Source organism: Anomaloglossus baeobatrachus, chromosome 5 (assembly GCF_048569485.1).
Source record: "Anomaloglossus baeobatrachus isolate aAnoBae1 chromosome 5, aAnoBae1.hap1, whole genome shotgun sequence".
In the NCBI taxonomy this organism is placed as follows: domain Eukaryota; kingdom Metazoa; phylum Chordata; class Amphibia; order Anura; family Aromobatidae; genus Anomaloglossus; species Anomaloglossus baeobatrachus.
In genome coordinates this window covers 270,929,017-270,946,433 of record NC_134357.1, presented here as the reverse complement: position 1 = coordinate 270,946,433, position 17,417 = coordinate 270,929,017, and the positions used below count along the sequence as shown (strand labels likewise).

The following is a 17,417-nucleotide window of genomic DNA, read 5'->3' as shown; positions in this document are numbered from 1 at the left end:
AAGCCGTCCAACGCAAGTGTGAAACTAGCCTTAAGGATGAGTACTTAAAGGGAATCTGTCACCAGGTTTTTGCTCCCCCATCTGACAGCAGCAAAATGTAGAGACAGAGACCCTGATTCCAGCGATGTGTCACTTACTGAGCTGTTTGCTATCATTTTGTTAACATCAATGTTTTCTCTGCTGCAGATCTAGCAGTTATACAGAGCTCATGAATATGCTGGACTACCTGGCAGCAAGCCAAGTAGTCCTCTAATGATAATCTCCTGCTGATTAACCAGTGGTTTTATAAAAACTACACTAAGCAGCCCAGTAAGTGAAACAACGCTGGAATCAGGATCACTGCCCCTACATTATGCTGCTCTCAGATTAGGTGGCAAAAACTTGGTGACAAATTCCCTTTAAGGTAATGGGTGAAATTCAGTTCCCTAATAGATTATTAAATATGGCAAAATGAAACATTATTATAAAAAACACTAAGTTCCTTACCTATGTCAATATCTAATGTCATCTCCTCCTCCTTACACTGCTTCACATAAGTGACCTCGTCTTCATCGATAACTTCAACCTTGATATCAAGCGGATGTTCAGTCTGAAGAGAAAGAAGGAAATATATAAAGAACATGTAAGTTTAATCTATTGATGGAAGGTAACGAGGTGACAAAATATGAGAATAAAGTGTCACTGACCTGACTGTTCTGGAGGACACTATTATTCTCTATTTTATCTTGGGAACTTAGAGGACAGGGGCTTCTATTTGGTACATGGCTCTCAGCAGATCCATCTGTGGTGGAAACAAATACGATCAATGTATCTAGAAGTCAGTAATGAGGTGTAACCACAAAAAGACAACTTGTATGCTCTGACAACACTAACGTTTTGGGAGCTTCAGTGGCCATTTTTTACAAGAATCTGTCACAAGGTTTTTCCTACCTAATCTAAGAGCAGCCTAATGTAGGGGCAGAGACCCTGATTCCAGTGATGTGTCACATACTAGGCTGCTTAATGTAGTTTTGATAAAATATTTTTTTATCTGCTGCTGATCTACCAGATCTGTAGCCTCAGGCCAAGTAGTCCTCTCGTAGTCCTTGCATCTCCTACTGGTAAAACAGTGATATTATAAAAACTACAGTAAGTGACACATCAATGCAATCAGGGCCTCTGCCTCTACATCATGAGGCTCTCAGATTGAGTAGGGAAAAAAGGAATAAACTGATGACAGATTCTCTTAAACTTAGTTCCTGACACATGACTATGCTCAGTGATTGTCACAAGGATGGCAGCAGTGAGTGAAGGCAGGGGTGAGGTGTCAAAGTGTTAAAGAACATCCACAAGTGCCACCATGCGTTAAAAAGGGACAAACATCAACCTACAGATGACATTTTTTCACAAATGTGGATTGATGGTGGTGTGATAGCTTCAACATGGCGTCCGTGTGCATACACTTACATAGTGGTGAGCCTTATTAAAGACTTTGTTTGTACTGAGCTGATCTCAAACAGTTTTCCCTACCTTGTGATAATGGAAGCTGGTAAATCATGACGTCTCTGTAGAGATCCTTGTGTTCTTCTATATACTCCCACTCCTCCATGGAGAAATGGACAGTGACATCCTGACACCTTATAGGAACCTGACACACAATGATACAGTCATCACCAGACACATCACCCCTTGTGTTACTGTATAATGTCCCAGTGTTCCCAGCAGCGCTCACCTCTCCAGTCAGCAGCTCAATCATCTTGTTGGTGAGGTCCAGGATCTTCTGCTCATTGTATTCAGGTATTAGAGAGTGAGGTGGAGGCTCCATGATGGGGCTCTGGCTCCTGCTCCATCCTCCCGACACAGGACGTTGGCTGCTTGGTGTGGCAGTCTTACCAGATATCGTCTTGGCTAATATGTAATCCTGAGTGGACAGGTAAAATGTTAAATATCACTCTGTACATTCCCAGAAACCATCAGTCATATCCAATGACAAAATTATATTAGATGTCAAGCATTTGCCCAATATCCCAGCTACCAGGCTAAACACAGTTGTCTCCACCATCTTGCACATAGTGGTAAACAGTGAGTAAGGCTGACGGTTAATGTGCCAAGACGTTAACACGACACGGACTAGGGGAGAGTCCAGCGTGAGCCAAAACACACAACAATAGGGCTTACACCATGACAAACAAGGGGTACCCCGGGGACACTTTAAGAACGGTGGCACCCTAGCGCTAGTGAGAAGGAAGATGGCCACCTCCCCAAAAATCTGCCACTGTACCCTGCACTCCTAGCCAGTCTGTATAAAGGTTTCTCACCTATCACCTAGCAGGAACCTGAAGCCCTTAAAAAACCCTACAATAATAGTCCCTTGCTAGGTAGTGGGCAGGTGAAGGACACTAGCCCCACCGCTGCACTGAAACAACACACCAGGGAAGGAAAAGAGGCAGGGGGAACACAGCCACCACAGCAACTTCTACAGAGAGTTTTCAGCAGCTCTTTCTACCTCCTGTCTCAGCATCAAAATGGCAAAGAGAATAACCGGCACCCTCTGCTGGTAGCAGAGGGTATATAAAGGAACTGGGAGAGGTTCCAAACCGGAAACACCAGAACTGGTAACTAGCTTGCTGGCTGGCAAGGAATACTGACATAAAACCTACAACTGCCAAAAGAAAGGAAAACACATTTAACCCCTTCACGACCGCGGGCCGTAAAATTACGTCCTATTTTAACGTGACTTAACGACCAGGGACGTAATTTTACGGCCTAAACTTCATTTGATTGCCGTGGCCATAGCAACGGCTTTCAAATGATGTCCCCTGCTGTTTCTTACAGCAGGGGACCTTTGCTTGAGCCCAGGGGGGGCGGCATCGCCACCCCCTATCGACGATCGATGTGATTGGCTGTTCAAATCTGAACCGCCAACCACATCGATCGCACTAATTTCGGCAAAAATAATGCCCGAATTAGTGCGATCCTGTGAGATCCAGCTATGAGATGCCGCAGCTGCTGCAGCATATCATAGGTGGACCTCAAACATGCCGCCCCCAGCCCCTGCAGCACTGATTGGAGCGATCGTGCTATGACGCGCAATCGCTCCAATCAGTGTGCAGTGGGGCGGTCTGATCTGCCGGTGGCCGCCCTCCTCAGGCCTGTGCTGGCCTGCGAGCCCTCCCCCAACATGGCTGCAGCGTGCAGTGGCTGGTACTTGTGGTACCACGCCACCGCTGCTGCTGCCGCCGCCGCCGTCGCTGAGGTCACGCTGCTGCTGCTGCACGTGAGTACTGTGCTCACTTTGCAGCCCGTGCGCGCTCCCGTGGTGCCCCTGCGCGCTGCCGTGTTAGCCCCTGCCCGTGCCCCCCTGCGATCTGCCCCCCCCCCGACATCCCGATCTGCTCCTCCCAACCCCCCCCCCCGACATCCCGATCTGCTCCCCCCGCGATCTGACTGCCTCCCCCATTATCTCTGTTCTGCTTCTGCAGCTCCCTCTCCGGTCTCCCCCTCTGCTCTCCCCCCCCTCTGCTCTCCCCCCCTCTGCTCTCCCCCCCCTCTGCTCTCAACCCCCCCTCTGCTCTCACCCCCCCCCTCTGCTCTCACCCCCCCCCTCTCCCCCGACGTCCTCTTACCTGTCTTCACCGGCCTGATCACATCTGCGTCCATCGCTGGGTCCTTCCTGGGCATTCTGCTGATCTGCCTGCTGCTCCTGTAAAGCTGTCCATCTCTCTGCCATCTGTTCCTCTGCAGCTCTTCTGGTCAGTGATCCTCCTGCTAGTCCTCTGGGTACTGGGAGTATAACTTTTTTTTTTTTTTTCCCGTATCCCCTGTCCATTTTTACACCTCATCCGTCCGTGCGTCCCGCCAAGCGCTGATCAGGGATGCAGATAACGGATCGGCATCCCTGCTCAATTTTTGGCGTGACTTTTTTTTCCGTATCCCCAACGCTTTTTGTATCGCATCCGTCCGTGCGTCCCGCCAAGCGCTGATCAGGGATGCACATAACGGATCGGCATCCATGGTCAATTTTTGGCGTGACTTTTTTCCGTATTCACGACGCTTTTTGTATCGCATCCGTCCGTGCGTCCCGCCGAGCGCTGATCAGGGATGCACATAACGGATCTGCATCCGTGGTCAGTTTTTGGCGTGACTTTTTTCCGTATTCACGACGCTTTTTGTATCACATCCGTCCGTGCGTCCCGCCGAGCGCTGATTAGGGATGCAGATAACGGATCGGCATCCCTGCTCAATTTTTGGCGTGACTTTTTTCCGTATTTGCGACGCTTTTTGTATCGCATCCGTCCATGCGTCCCGCCGAGCGCTGATCAGGGATGCAGATAACGGATCTGCATCCGTGGTCAGTTTTTGGCGTGACTTTTTTCCGTATTCACGACGCTTTTTGTATCACATCCGTCCGTGCGTCCCGCCGAGCGCTGATCAGGGATGCACATAACGGATCTGCATCCATGGTCAGTTTTTGGCGTGACTTTTTTCCGTATTCACGACGCTTTTTGTATCGCATCCGTCCGTGCGTCCCGCCAAGCGCTGATCAGGGATGCACATAACGGATCTGCATCCATGGTCAGTTTTTGGCGTGACTTTTTTCCGTATTCACGACGCTTTTTGTATCACATCCGTCCGTGCGTCCCGCCGAGCGCTGATTAGGGATGCAGATAACGGATCTGCATCCCTGCTCAATTTTTGGCGTGACTTTTTTCCGTATTTGCGACGCTTTTTGTATCGCATCCGTCCGTGCGTCCTGCCAAGCGCTGATCAGGGATGCACATAACGTATCTGCATCCATGGTCAATTTTTGGCGTGACTTTTTTTTTTACGTATCCCCCGACGCTTTTTTTTTATCGCATCCGACCGTGCGTCCTGCAGCGGCCGATCAGTGCACTGCGTCTGTGCGTTTGAAAAGTCAAATGGCGCTCCTTCTCTTCTGAGCCCCGCCATGCGCTCAAACAATTACTTTCCACCACATATGAGGTATCTGCGTACTCAGGAGAAATTGCACAATACGTTTTATGGTGCATTTTTTCCTGTTACCCTTGTGAAAAAAAAAGCTACCTAGTTGAAGCAACCGTTTTGTGGTAAAAAAAAAAATTTTTCTTTTCACGGCTCAACGCTATAAACTTCTGTGAAGCCCCCAGGTGTTCAAAGTGCTCACCAAACATCTAGAAAAATTATTTGAGGGCTCTAGTTTCCAAAATGGTGTCACTTGTGGGGGATCTCCACTGTTTAGGCACCATAAGGGGTCTCCAAACGTGACATGGCGTCCGCTAATGATTCCAACCAATTTTGCTGTCAAATGGCGCTCCTTCTCTTCTGAGCCCCGCCATGCGCCCAAACAATTACTTTCCACCACATATGAGGTATCTGCGTACTCAGGAGAAAATGGACAATACATTTTATGTTGCATTTTTTCCTGATAGCCTTGTGAAAAAAAAGCTACCTAGTTGAAGCAACAGTTTTGTGGTAAAAAAATTTTTTTTTCTTTTCACGGCTCAACGTTATAAACTTCTGTGAAGCCCCCAGGTGTTCAAAGTGCTCATCAAACATCTAGAAAAAATATTTGAGGGCTCTAGTTTCCAAAATGGGGTCACTTGTGGGGGAGCTCCATTGTTTAGGCACCTCAGGGGGTCTTCAAACCTGACATGGCGTCCGCTAATTAGTGCAGCTAATTTTGCATTCAAATGGCGCTCCTTGCCTTTCGAGCACTGCCGTGTGTCCAAACATTTGATTTCCACCACATATGAGGTATCTGCGTACTCAGGAGAAAATGGACAATACATTTTATGTTGCATTTTTTCCCGATACCCTTGTGAAAAAAAAAGCTACCTAGTTGAAGCAACAGTTTTGTGGTAAAAAAGATTTTTTTTCTTTTCACGGCTCAACGTTATAAATTTCTGTGAAGCCCCCAGGTGTTCAAAGTGCTCATCAAACATCTAGAAAAAATATTTGAGGGCTCTAGTTTCCAAAATGGGGTCACTTGTGGGGGAGCTCCATTGTTTAGGCACCTCAGGGAGTCTTCAAACCCGACATGGCGTCCGCTAATGAGTGCAGCTAATTTTGTGTTCAAAAATTCAAATGGCGCTCCTTCCCTTCCGAGCTCTGCCGTGCGCCCAAACAATTGATTTTTACCCCATATGGGGTATCAGCGTACTCAGGAGAACATGCACAATAAATTGTAGGGTGTAAAAATGAAAATTTTATGGCTAAAGTAACATTTTTGTGTTAAAAAGTAAAATTTTCATTTTTTCCTTCCACATTGCTTTGGTTCCTGTGACGCACCTAAAGGGTTAATAAACTTCTTGGATGTGGTTTTGAGCAGAGTGAGGGGTGCAGATTTTAGAATGGGGTCACTTTTGGGTATTTTCTGTCACCTCGGCCTCTCAAAGTCACTTCAAATGTGATGTGGTCCCTAAAAAAAATATTTTGTAAATTTTGTTGGAAAAATTAGAAATTGCTGATAAACTTTGACCCCTTCTAACTTCCTAACGAAAAAAAAATTTCTTTCGAAAATTGCGCTGATGTAAAGTTGACAAGTGGGAAATATTATTTAGTAACTATTTTGTGTGACATATCTCTCAGATTTATGGGCATAAATTTTCAAAGTTTGAAAATTGCGAAATTTTCCAAATTTTCACACAATTTCCTAAATTTTCACAAATAAACGCAAAAAGTATCGGCCTAAATTTACCACTGACATGAAGTACAATATGTCACGAAAAAACAATCTCAGAATCGCCAGGATCCGTTGAAGCGTTCCAGAGTTATAACCTGTCAAAGTGACACTGGTCAGAATTGCAAAAAATGGCCCGGTCATTAGGGTGTTTTAGTGGCCGGGGGTGAAGGGGTTAATATTGAAAGTCAAAAATGAAAATGACGCAAGTCCAGAACCGGTCACAAGTCTCATAAAGCTGAGACACGACCTTGACAGTACCCCGCCTTTAACAAGAGGCCTCAGGACCCTCAAGATGGGATCCAACCAACTTGCTCTTCACCTTCCATGTGAACAGACTCATTAGTTTCCAGTAACGCATGCAGGCTCCAGAGACACCACACATCTCCTAAGCGCCGACCTGTGAACAACCTTATGGACGAGAGGTCCCGGGGGTAGCTACAGCCGCAGCTGTAGGACTGACAATGTTCGCAACACGATATGGACCCAGCCTTCTAGAGCCCCGGACGCACATTCCCACATGATGTTACGAGTGGACACCCATACGAGATCATTCACACACAGGTCTGGACCTGAACGTCTATTTCCATGCATGCGTTTGGGAAATAGCAACCTCCCCGAGGGACCCACAACTGAAGTATGGTGCTCTTGATTACCTGAATTGTTAAAATCCATGCCCCCGCTGGAAACAATGATAAGTCTTCCTAACTGAACTACACCTTTAACAATCTGAAACAATACCAGGCAACACCTGTGGGACTTTCTTTGCTGTGACCAAGTTATATTCTTATTTTTTTCTTGGTTGCTTGCTTATCTCTTCTTTATCTGGTTGTGCTGCATCTTTACTATTGATATAGATATACTAAGAGCGCAATAGTAGGAAGAAAGGAGCTGCTGACGTTCCTAGTTGTGGAATTGTTGTGTGCACATGGTGGAGTGTTCAGATGAAGTCCGCCAGGGAAGACTAAAAATATAACTAAGGACGCTGTGGGTGTAAGAAATGCGTCAGGTCATGTGGTGTGTGCTTCGGCACCTTGGTTTAAAATTTTGTCTATGTTTTGAATAAAGAAGAAGAGACTTTCACCATACAAGATGTGCCGGATTTGCTAGTTTTTTGATAATACCGAAATAGTCTACTTTCCTGTTTCATACTGTACAGTTCATATTTTCTTCTAATTCCGTTGCCACCAATCACAATCTCACTTTACTTTTCTTTAAAGGGAACCTATCACCAGATTTGAGGCCTATAAGCTGCGCCCACCACCAGTGGGTTCTTATATACAGCATTCTAACATGCTGTATATAAGAGCCCAGGCCGCGGTGAAAACATAAAAAACACTTTATAATACTCACCTAAACAGTGGGTGCAGAGCAGATGGGTCGGAGGGGCGTCTCCGTTCTCCGGTAGCGGCGCCTCCTCTTTCGGCCATCTTTGTCCTCTGTCTTCCAAAGCTAGTGTGGGTGACGCATCCTACGTCATCCACACTAGCCGACACTGGGGTCCTGCGCAGATCAAAGTATTATAGTGCGCATGCGCGGAATCTCACTGCTGGCTATTGTGGATGACGTAGGACGCGTCACCCACACTAGCTTTAGAAGACAGAGGACAAAGATGGCTGAAAGAGGAGGCACTGCACTCGGAAACAGAGACGCCCCTCCGACCCATCTGCCCCGCATCGACCATTAGGTGAGTATTATAAAGTGTTTTTTATGTTATACCCCTGGCCTGGGCTCTTATATACAGCATGTTAGAATGCTGTATATAACAGCCCGGTGGTGGTGGCCGCAGTTTATATGCCCCAAATCTGGTGACAGGTTCCCTTTGAACAGCTAAAAATTCAATAAAGAATTAGAGAAAGATTAGAGAAATCCCTCACCTCTCCGGTCAATAGGTAGATGATCTCCAGGGTGAAGTCTAATATTCTTTTCCTAATTGTCTTATGGTCTTTCATTATCCTCAGAGTTCAGGTAAAGGGATGAGAATCAGAGACGGCTGGATCAGTTGAAGATTTCCTATACTGCACGCACCTTCCTGAAAAGAGGACAGGCTCTAAAATCATATGGGAGACTTCATTTCTGAGACATAGTACATTGCTTAGGGTATGTGCACACAACATCATTTTTCTGGCGGCCAAGTTTATCATGATTACATTGCTATAGGAAAACTCCAGCTACTGAAGCTACTTTGCTGCCGGTCTTGCATTGGTCATTGTATTCTGCCGAGGTGGCGGTCGCCAACATCTTTTTTTTTTCCTTTACATTATAGTGGCAAGGCCATATAATAAGCCTGCTACTTCTCTAACCACTTCTGGAACCATGAAGTAATTAAAAGAAGTAACAAAAGACTGAACATGTGCACAGCAAAGTCATTTTTATATATCCGCATGTGTAAATACCCTTATGTACCACTCCAATGGTTTTTTATCTCACTGCTGGACTGGTGTCACTAATGTATGTTGCCGTCTTCTGCTTTCCCCGGAGTCGCTCCAGTCCTATTCCGCCATCTTGTGACCACAGCTTCTGACTAACAGGAAATCAGAGCTAAAGTTCACAAGTTTTCAATGCAAGTCTATGACATCCTCATTCTGGCATTCATAGACTTAAAATAAGAAGTGACCTCCAGCTCGTTCATTAAACACTGGAGGAAGCGAGGAGGTCACAAACTGCATAAGGCGACCAGAACAATAACAGATAAAGACAGCAGCTGGTGAGTATATTACTAGGGGAAGTGGACTTACATTAATAATATAAAAAATGAGTGATTAGTGAAATAAAAAAAATGCTGGAGTGGTGCTTTAATGATAAAGATAAGCTTGTCAAAGTACAAAATATCTTAAGACAAAATTGCAATTACATTTTTATTATTCTAAAGTAAATAGATTTAAAATTGTGGCCTCATTTTTTTTTCCATATTTTACATTCATATATGATTTGCTATAAGGGGATGGAAGACATAATAATAATCATTACCCCAAGTGATATAGTCTGCTATGTCACAGTATTATTACACCATGCCCACATGTCTGAGGAAGAGGTGTGACCCCTGAAAAACATTTAGGCTATGTGCGCACGTTGCGTTCTATTACGCAGCGTAAATAGTCACTGCATGTGCGTCTCAGAACGCAGCCGAAAAGCTGCGTTCTGAGACGCATTCGGCAGAACGCAACGTGCGCACATTCCTGCAGAATACATGCGTTTTGGATGCTTTCTCTGCCATGGGAAAAGCATCCAGAGCGCACATTTTTGACAGTGCGGTCCCACTCGGCTCTGCTGCATCCCCATAGACTTGCAGCAGAGCCGACTGGGACCGGAATGTCAAAAAGAGCATTGCTGGCTGCGGGAGACAGCCTAGCGATCAGGATGAACTTCACCCGACTTCATTGTGATCGCGCGACTCTGTCCGTGTGCCGCGGCTTGATTTGCGGTCACAGGTGAAGGACTCACCTGTGACCGCAAATCTGAGTGACTGAAGTGAGCCGCGCGATCACCGGTGCCGTCACTCAGGTTACCCGTGGCCAGCTCGAGTCCTCCACCCGAGACCTGTGGCCGCGGGTAACCTGAGAGACGTCTCCGCTGACAGTGCGGCTCACTTCAGTTTCTGCGTGGAGCGGAGGATTTGTACGGCCGCTCCTGTCAGCTTCATGTAGCAGAGCTGGATGTGTCGCGGGACCTCGTGGATTACGCCGGTGTTTTTTGTCTTTTATTTCAAATAAAGGATTTTTCGGTGTATGTGTTTATTTACTTTCACTTACAGGTTAATCATTGGGGCTGTCTCATAGATGCCTGCAATGATTAACCTAGGACTTAGTGGCAGCTATGGGCTGCCATTAACTCCTTATTACCCAGATTGCCACTGCACCAGGCCAGTTCTGGATGAGCCGGGTAGAGTCCCGGGACTGTCGCATCTAATCCATGCGGCAATTCCGGGCGTCTGCTGGCTGATATATTTAGGCTGGGGGGCTCCCCATCCTGAGAATACCAGCCTTCAGCCATGTGGCTTTACCCTGGCTGGTATCAAAATTGGGGGGGACCGCACGCCGTTTTTTAAAATTATTTATTTATTTATTTTACTGCACCACATAGACCTGCCCACCGGTGGCTGTGATTGGTTGCAGTGAGAAAGCTGTCACTCAGCATGGGGGCGTGTCTGACTGCAACCAATCATAGGCGCCGGTGGGCGGGGGAAGCAGGGAATACGAGATTTAATAATGGGCGGCCGGCTTTTTCAAAAGCATGAGAAGGCGCCAGAGCAGTGTGAATGCCGTGCAGCGCCACGCCAGTGATCGGTGAGTATGAAAGAGGGGGGAGAGGGATAAACCGACAGAGAGAGACCAACCGACAGGGAGACAGAGAGACCGATAGACAGACAGAGAGAGAGACCGACATTACGCACAAAAGAAGTGACATGTTGCTTTTTAGAACGCAGCGATTTGGCAGCAGCCGAAACGCTGCTTTCTAATACGCAACGTGGGCATGGATTATGCACAATCTTCATAGATTGTGCTGGGGACGCAGGACGCATGCAGTTACGCTGCAGTGCAGATCGCAGCGTAACTGCATGAAAATACGCAACGTGCGCATATAGCCTAAGTCTTGTGGGTGGAAAGACTTGTTTTGGGTCCCAGCAGCGTCCCTGTGTGGACATAGTGGACTTTATCACTTTAGGAGTGAAGATTATTATTATTTCTTCCATGTCCTAATATATATATATCTATATATAAGATTTGGTATATGACATAAACGGAAGATAAAAATTGTGCAAAGCATTGTGGACATTCTTTTCTATTTGACGTTATCGAAGGGTTCACGAGAGAACTTCGTGGACGCACATTACCCTGAGTGGTTTCAGGAGAGGTTGGATGTGTACATGAAACATGGTCTGATATTGTCTGTACATGTCCCATTTGAATTGTAAAGTGCTGTGGAGTATGATGGTGCTATAGAAATAAAACTTATATCTAATGATTCCCTATGGTGTCATAACCTGCACTTGTGATACAAAGTCACAAATATTTCCAAGTTATCTTTAAAGTAACTATAAATAGTTGACCGGTGCCTCCGAACAGAATAATGCAAGTGTGATCCAGAGCAAGGTGACAGCAGGCTCTGTAAGCACTGTATGAAATCTGAACTGCATTACTTCTATATAGAAAATATTTACAAACTTGGCGCACAAATTGGCCAATTCATGAGAGCCCATAAGCCAGGACAAGGCGTAGGACCCTAACCTAATATTTATCAAACGGACCTCTAAAAGCATAAAGGGTAGGATCAAGCACTAATTAAAAACAGCCTAAAGCCTACTTTACACGTTACAATTAATCGTGCATTTGCGATCGCACCCGCCCCCATCGTTTGTGCGGCACGGGCAATTTCTTGCCCGTGTCGCACAATGTTGTAACCCCCCATCACACGTACTTACCTTCCAAACGACCTCGCTGTGGGCGGCGAACATCCACCTCCTGAAGGGGGAGGGACATTCGGCGTCACAGCGACATCACACAGCAGCCGGCCAATAGAAGCGGAGGGGCAGAGATGAGCGGGACGTAAACATCCCGCCCACCTCCTTCCTTCCGCATTGCCGGCGGGACGCAGGTAAGCTGTGTTCATCGTTCCCGGGGTGTCACACGGAGCGATGTGTGCTGCCTCGGGAACAATGAACAACAGGACGTTTGATTTTTAGAAAATGAGCAACGTGTCAACGATGAACGAGAAGGTATTTCTGCTCATTCATAGCTGTCACACGCTACGATATCACTAACGATGCCGGATGTGCGTCACTTACGACGTGACCCCGCCGACATCTCGTTAGATATATTGTAGCGTGTAAAGCCTGCTTTAGGCTGATGAGAATTGGCCCATATATGCACTAAGTATATTTGTTTTTCTCACTACAGTCTATGTAGCAATAATGTAGTGCAGATTGCATATATGTTTGAATAGATCTTAGAGCTTACAGATGGCTTCCGTAATCTTTGGGTTGAATCATTAGGGCAACTGTCATATTGGAATCTGTTGTCCAAACAGGAGAAACCCTGTAATGCACCATTCTAATGTTGTATTTTTTTTATTTCACTGCTGGAGTGGTGCTTTAACACTAGAAGTCCCAGAGAGGGGTCATTTAACATTTCTACCATTGGAACCCTATGGAGCTCGAAATTTCTGGGACTTCTACTGTTAAATTCAAGCCCCCTGTATTATATGTATTATACTCATTCTGTGGTGTCTTCACCCTCTTTTACCACCACTCGGTTGGGCTCCGGTGATTAGTGACCTGTCGGCAGCTCCAGTGTTTCATGGAGCACGCCGGAGGTCACAACTCAAAACAAGTCTATGTGAGCCTCGTTCTTGCTCTCATAGAGATGCATTGGCAGCTTGTGACATAACTTCTGACTTCCGGCCAATCAGAAGCTACTGTCACAAGATGGCGCCGTGGGACCGGAGTGTCGTCTGTGAAATGTTACTGGAAGGGGAGTATAATACAGAGGCAGGGGTTTGGATTTAAAGTGCAATAAAATAACCCCGCTGGTGTGGTGCTGTAAAAATAAGGGACAGGATCTAGAAATACTGAGGCAGGTTTGGGAGAATGTGATAGCTAACAAAGCTCCTGGTCACTACTGACTGTGCTGTACTTTTGGGTGGGAGGCATCACAGACATGGTTTATAGGTGATAACTATCTCCATGACAACTACAAGCATTTGCTAATACTTCTGGGATCATACAGTGATACTTCTTTCCCTTGTCATATAGTACAGCGTCCTTTACAATACACACAACACCAGGGACGACAAGTCATACATACCCACAGCTAGACCTGAAGTGTAGCTGCTCAGTAATGGAGAGAGCAGGACCTGTGGTGACGTCACCATCACGTGATCAGTGACAACGAGGGGCTGGATCTGTAGAGAGGACACTGAGTGCAGGACCTGTGGTGACGTCACCATCACGTGTCAGTGACAACGAGGGGCTGGATCTGAAGTAAGGACACTGAGAGCAGGACCTGTGGTGACGTCACCATCACGTGTCAGTGACAACGAGGGGCTGGATCTGTAGAGAGGACACTGAGTGCAGGACCTGTGTTGACGTCACCATCACGTGTCAGTGACAACGAGGGGCTGGATTTGAAGTAAGGACACTGAGAGCAGGACCTGTGGTGACGTCACCATCACGTGTCAGTGACAACGAGGGGCTGGATCTGTAGAGAGGACACTGAGTGCAGGACCTGTGGTGACGTCACCATCACGTGTCAGTGACAACGAGGGGCTGGATCTGAAGTAAGGACACTGAGAGCAGGACCTGTGGTGACGTCACCATCACGTGTCAGTGACAACGAGGGGCTGGATCTGAAGTAAGGACACTGAGAGCAGGACCTGTGGTGACGTCACCATCACGTGTCAGTGACAACGAGGGGCTGGATCTGAAGTAAGGACACTGAGTGCAGGACCTGTGGTGACGTCATCGTCACCTGATCAGTGACAGGAAGGGGCCGGATCTGTGGAGAGGATACAGTAGGAGCTACGGTGAGGTCATGTGACATTAGGGGCGGAGCTCCCGGTGAGACGCAGCGCTGCTCTCACTGTAGTGATGGGTAAAATGCGGTTTTTTGGTGAGCCGGGTCTTTTGGCTCCGAAAACGGCTCTTCATTTCCTATTACCTTTGGCTTTAAATTTGAAGCCCAATTCTGGTATGTTTTAACCCATGATTGTACCTTTTAGTAAAAATCTACACATGTGCCAATTTATGACATAAAACAGAATAGTTTCCAGAATAACCAGATTTTATATTATTTGCTGTAAAAACTTTAACAAACACAAAATGAACATGCAAAATAGCAACAAGATCCGAATTGTCAGTGCCACATTGTAAGGCTCCCTCCACACTTGGCGAGTTCGCGGTGTGCGGTCTGCTGCAAACAGTCTGCGGCAAATCTGCAGTGTCAGATGTGGCATCTGCATCCAGGCGGATTAAGGCTACTTTCACACATCAGTTTTTTCCCATCAGGTACAATCCGGAAAAAAACGGGTAAACCGGATCCGGTATCACATCCGGTTTATCCCCATAGACTTGCATTGTAACCGGATTGTACCTGATGGCTTTGCGGTGCATCCGTTTTTTTCCGGATGCGGCAAAATTAATAAATGCGGCGGCCGGATCGAACGTTCCCTGCAACGTTTTTTGCTCCGGCAAAAAAAACTGCATCGCGCCGCATCCGGCCGCTGCGGCGCATTTTCAATGCATCCCTATGGACGCCGGATGCGGCGCGATGCGGAAAAAACCGCATCCGGCCGCCGCATGCGTTTTTTTCCACTGCGCATGCTCAGTAGCGTGCTGCAACCGGAAAAAAACGGACCGGCCGCATGTAAAAACTTATGCAAAGGGTGCGGTGTTTTCACCGCATCCGTTGCATAGGTTTCACAGCCGGATTGAGCCGCACGGCTCAAACCGGATGTGTGAAAGTAGCCTTAGAGAAGGAATTTGCTGCGGAATTCCCCCGTCCATTGACTGCAATGAATGTGGCATATCGAATATTCTGCACATAGTGACGCTGCTGAAGCCAATTTCACACCTCATGTCAGATTCTGAATTTTTCCACGAAGTGAGAATGTGTTTAGGATAAAAACCATTGCCGCTGTTGGCTTCTGTAAATGCCATGGAATTTCCACGCTGATGATCTGCTGGAAACTCCGCTGCAAATCCACAAAGTGTGAAGGCAGCCGAAAATTGTCTTTAGGGCCCATTGGATAGATAACTAAGTGCCATACCTTGGATGGACGGATTCAGTTTATTTCCTCTGTTATTATCTGACAGTTTTTTTGGTGTCCCATCAAGGACCAATGTCTTCTGCCATCACTAATATAATGTCATTAAAGGGGTTGGATCACATGGGCACGTGCCATTAATTGAAGAGAACTTTTTAAAAATCGGTATATTCTCCATATACTTATTTTAAAAATTCTGCTTCAATCCTGCTGGTATTCCATAAAAACCTATGGAACTGTTTACATGGGTTTCCATGGAAGTTGTCCTGTGCCGAGAGCCATTTTTGTACAGGTCAGTATTGAACCGCATTGCGAATAAACACAATGCGGCCGCTAAAATAACGAATATTAGCGATTTTAGCCGCAGTATCGCGTATATTCACAATGCGGTTTAATTTAAACATTCAAATTGGACCGCACAAAGTGTTGGAAATTGCCAGCACCGCACAAAACGAGAAAGGTTTGATAACAAAAAGTGCAGAAATCAAACAAGTGCAATTCAATTAGCTCAACTCTACTGGCAATTGTATGCCGAATCGGATGTGATTTGAGAGGCTGCACTGCCTTGTATAGGACTAGTTCTGTGCATGAAGTTGGTCCCTCAGATTGGCACTGCTATCATGTAACAGGGGCTGCTGGGAGGTTATTCACATATCAGAAACAACAGAACCATTCCAAGCTGCACTAGCTAATGGTGCATTTACACAGTCGCTGCAGCACCCGAGCCTGCGATCCAGTGATGCTCAATCCAGCGATGGGATGTTTGCAGAGGAGATCCTTATCTGCCCTGCCCATATGCATCGCTGGATCATTTGTTCTCTTCCATTCAAGTGAATGGGAGAGAACAAGGGACGCACATTTCCATCCGCTGTTTCTCCCTCGCTCAGCGAGGATTTACAAGCTGGCGGTAAATAACTAGAATCAGGCTAAATCCAGATGTCAGTGTTCCTTTAATAAAGTGCCTGACTGCTGCTTGCTTGTCACAGATTGGAGGGGGGCGGGGCTGTGAGTCAGTGCTACCGTGTTTTGCCAAAAATAAGACACTGTCTTATATTTTTCTTGCCCCCCAAAAAAGCACTAGGGCTTATTTCTGGAGGAGGTCTTATTATTGGAGAAACACGGTTGGGGGTAAGTTTACCCCCCAAAAAAGCAGACCCCCCACTTCCCAGGAGACTCATACTCACCAGACCAGGATGTCTGCGTGGTTCCCAGGTCCTCCTGTGATCTCCGGTCGGTGCTGCACGCCGTCCTACCCTGCTGCTAGCTGACATGCTGACACACAGCAGATCTCACACACACACACACACACACACACACACACACACACAATCACAGATATACACAGCAGATCGCAGGCACACACAGCCGATCACAGGCACACACACACACAGCAGATCACACACACACACAGCCGATCTCACATTCATACACACACAGCAGATCACAGATATACACAGCCGATCACAGATACACACAGCAGATCACAGATATACACAGCAGATCGCAGGCACACACAGCCGATCACAGATACACACAGCCGATCACAGATACACACAGCCGATCACAGATACACACAGCCGATCACAGATACACACAGCCGATCAAAGATACACACAGCAGATCACAGATACACACAGCAGATCACAGATACACACAGCCAATCACAGGCACACACACACACACACAGCAGATCACACACACAGCAGATTTCACACTCATACACACACACACAGCAGATCACAGATATACACAGCAGATCGCAGGCACACACAGCCGATCACAGATACACACAGCCGATCACAGATACACACAGCCGATCACAGATACACACAGCCGATCACAGGCACACACACACACACAGCAGATCACAGATATACACAGCAGATCACACACAGCAGATTGCAGGCACACACAGCCATCACAGATACACACATCCGATCGCAGGCACACACACAGCCGATCACAGATACACACAGCAGATCACAGGCACACACAGCCG

General features: G+C 46.7%; 1 protein-coding gene across 1 annotated transcript in view; it reads right to left on the bottom strand.

Moving 5' to 3' along the window:
* LOC142312734 (uncharacterized) overlaps positions 1-13,522 on the bottom strand; it is a 154,827-nt gene extending 141,305 nt beyond the window's left edge. Inside the window, exons 1-6 of the mRNA XM_075351721.1 lie at positions 13,462-13,522; positions 8,536-8,690; positions 1,712-1,900; positions 1,510-1,627; positions 687-781; positions 487-589 (exon numbers count right to left, since the gene is read on the bottom strand). Coding sequence (XP_075207836.1) covers positions 487-589; positions 687-781; positions 1,510-1,627; positions 1,712-1,900; positions 8,536-8,610 — 580 coding nt within the window. The 5' untranslated portion in view covers positions 8,611-8,690; positions 13,462-13,522. The remainder of the gene's footprint in view (positions 1-486; positions 590-686; positions 782-1,509; positions 1,628-1,711; positions 1,901-8,535; positions 8,691-13,461) is intronic.
* Positions 13,523-17,417: the final 3,895 nt, after the last annotated feature.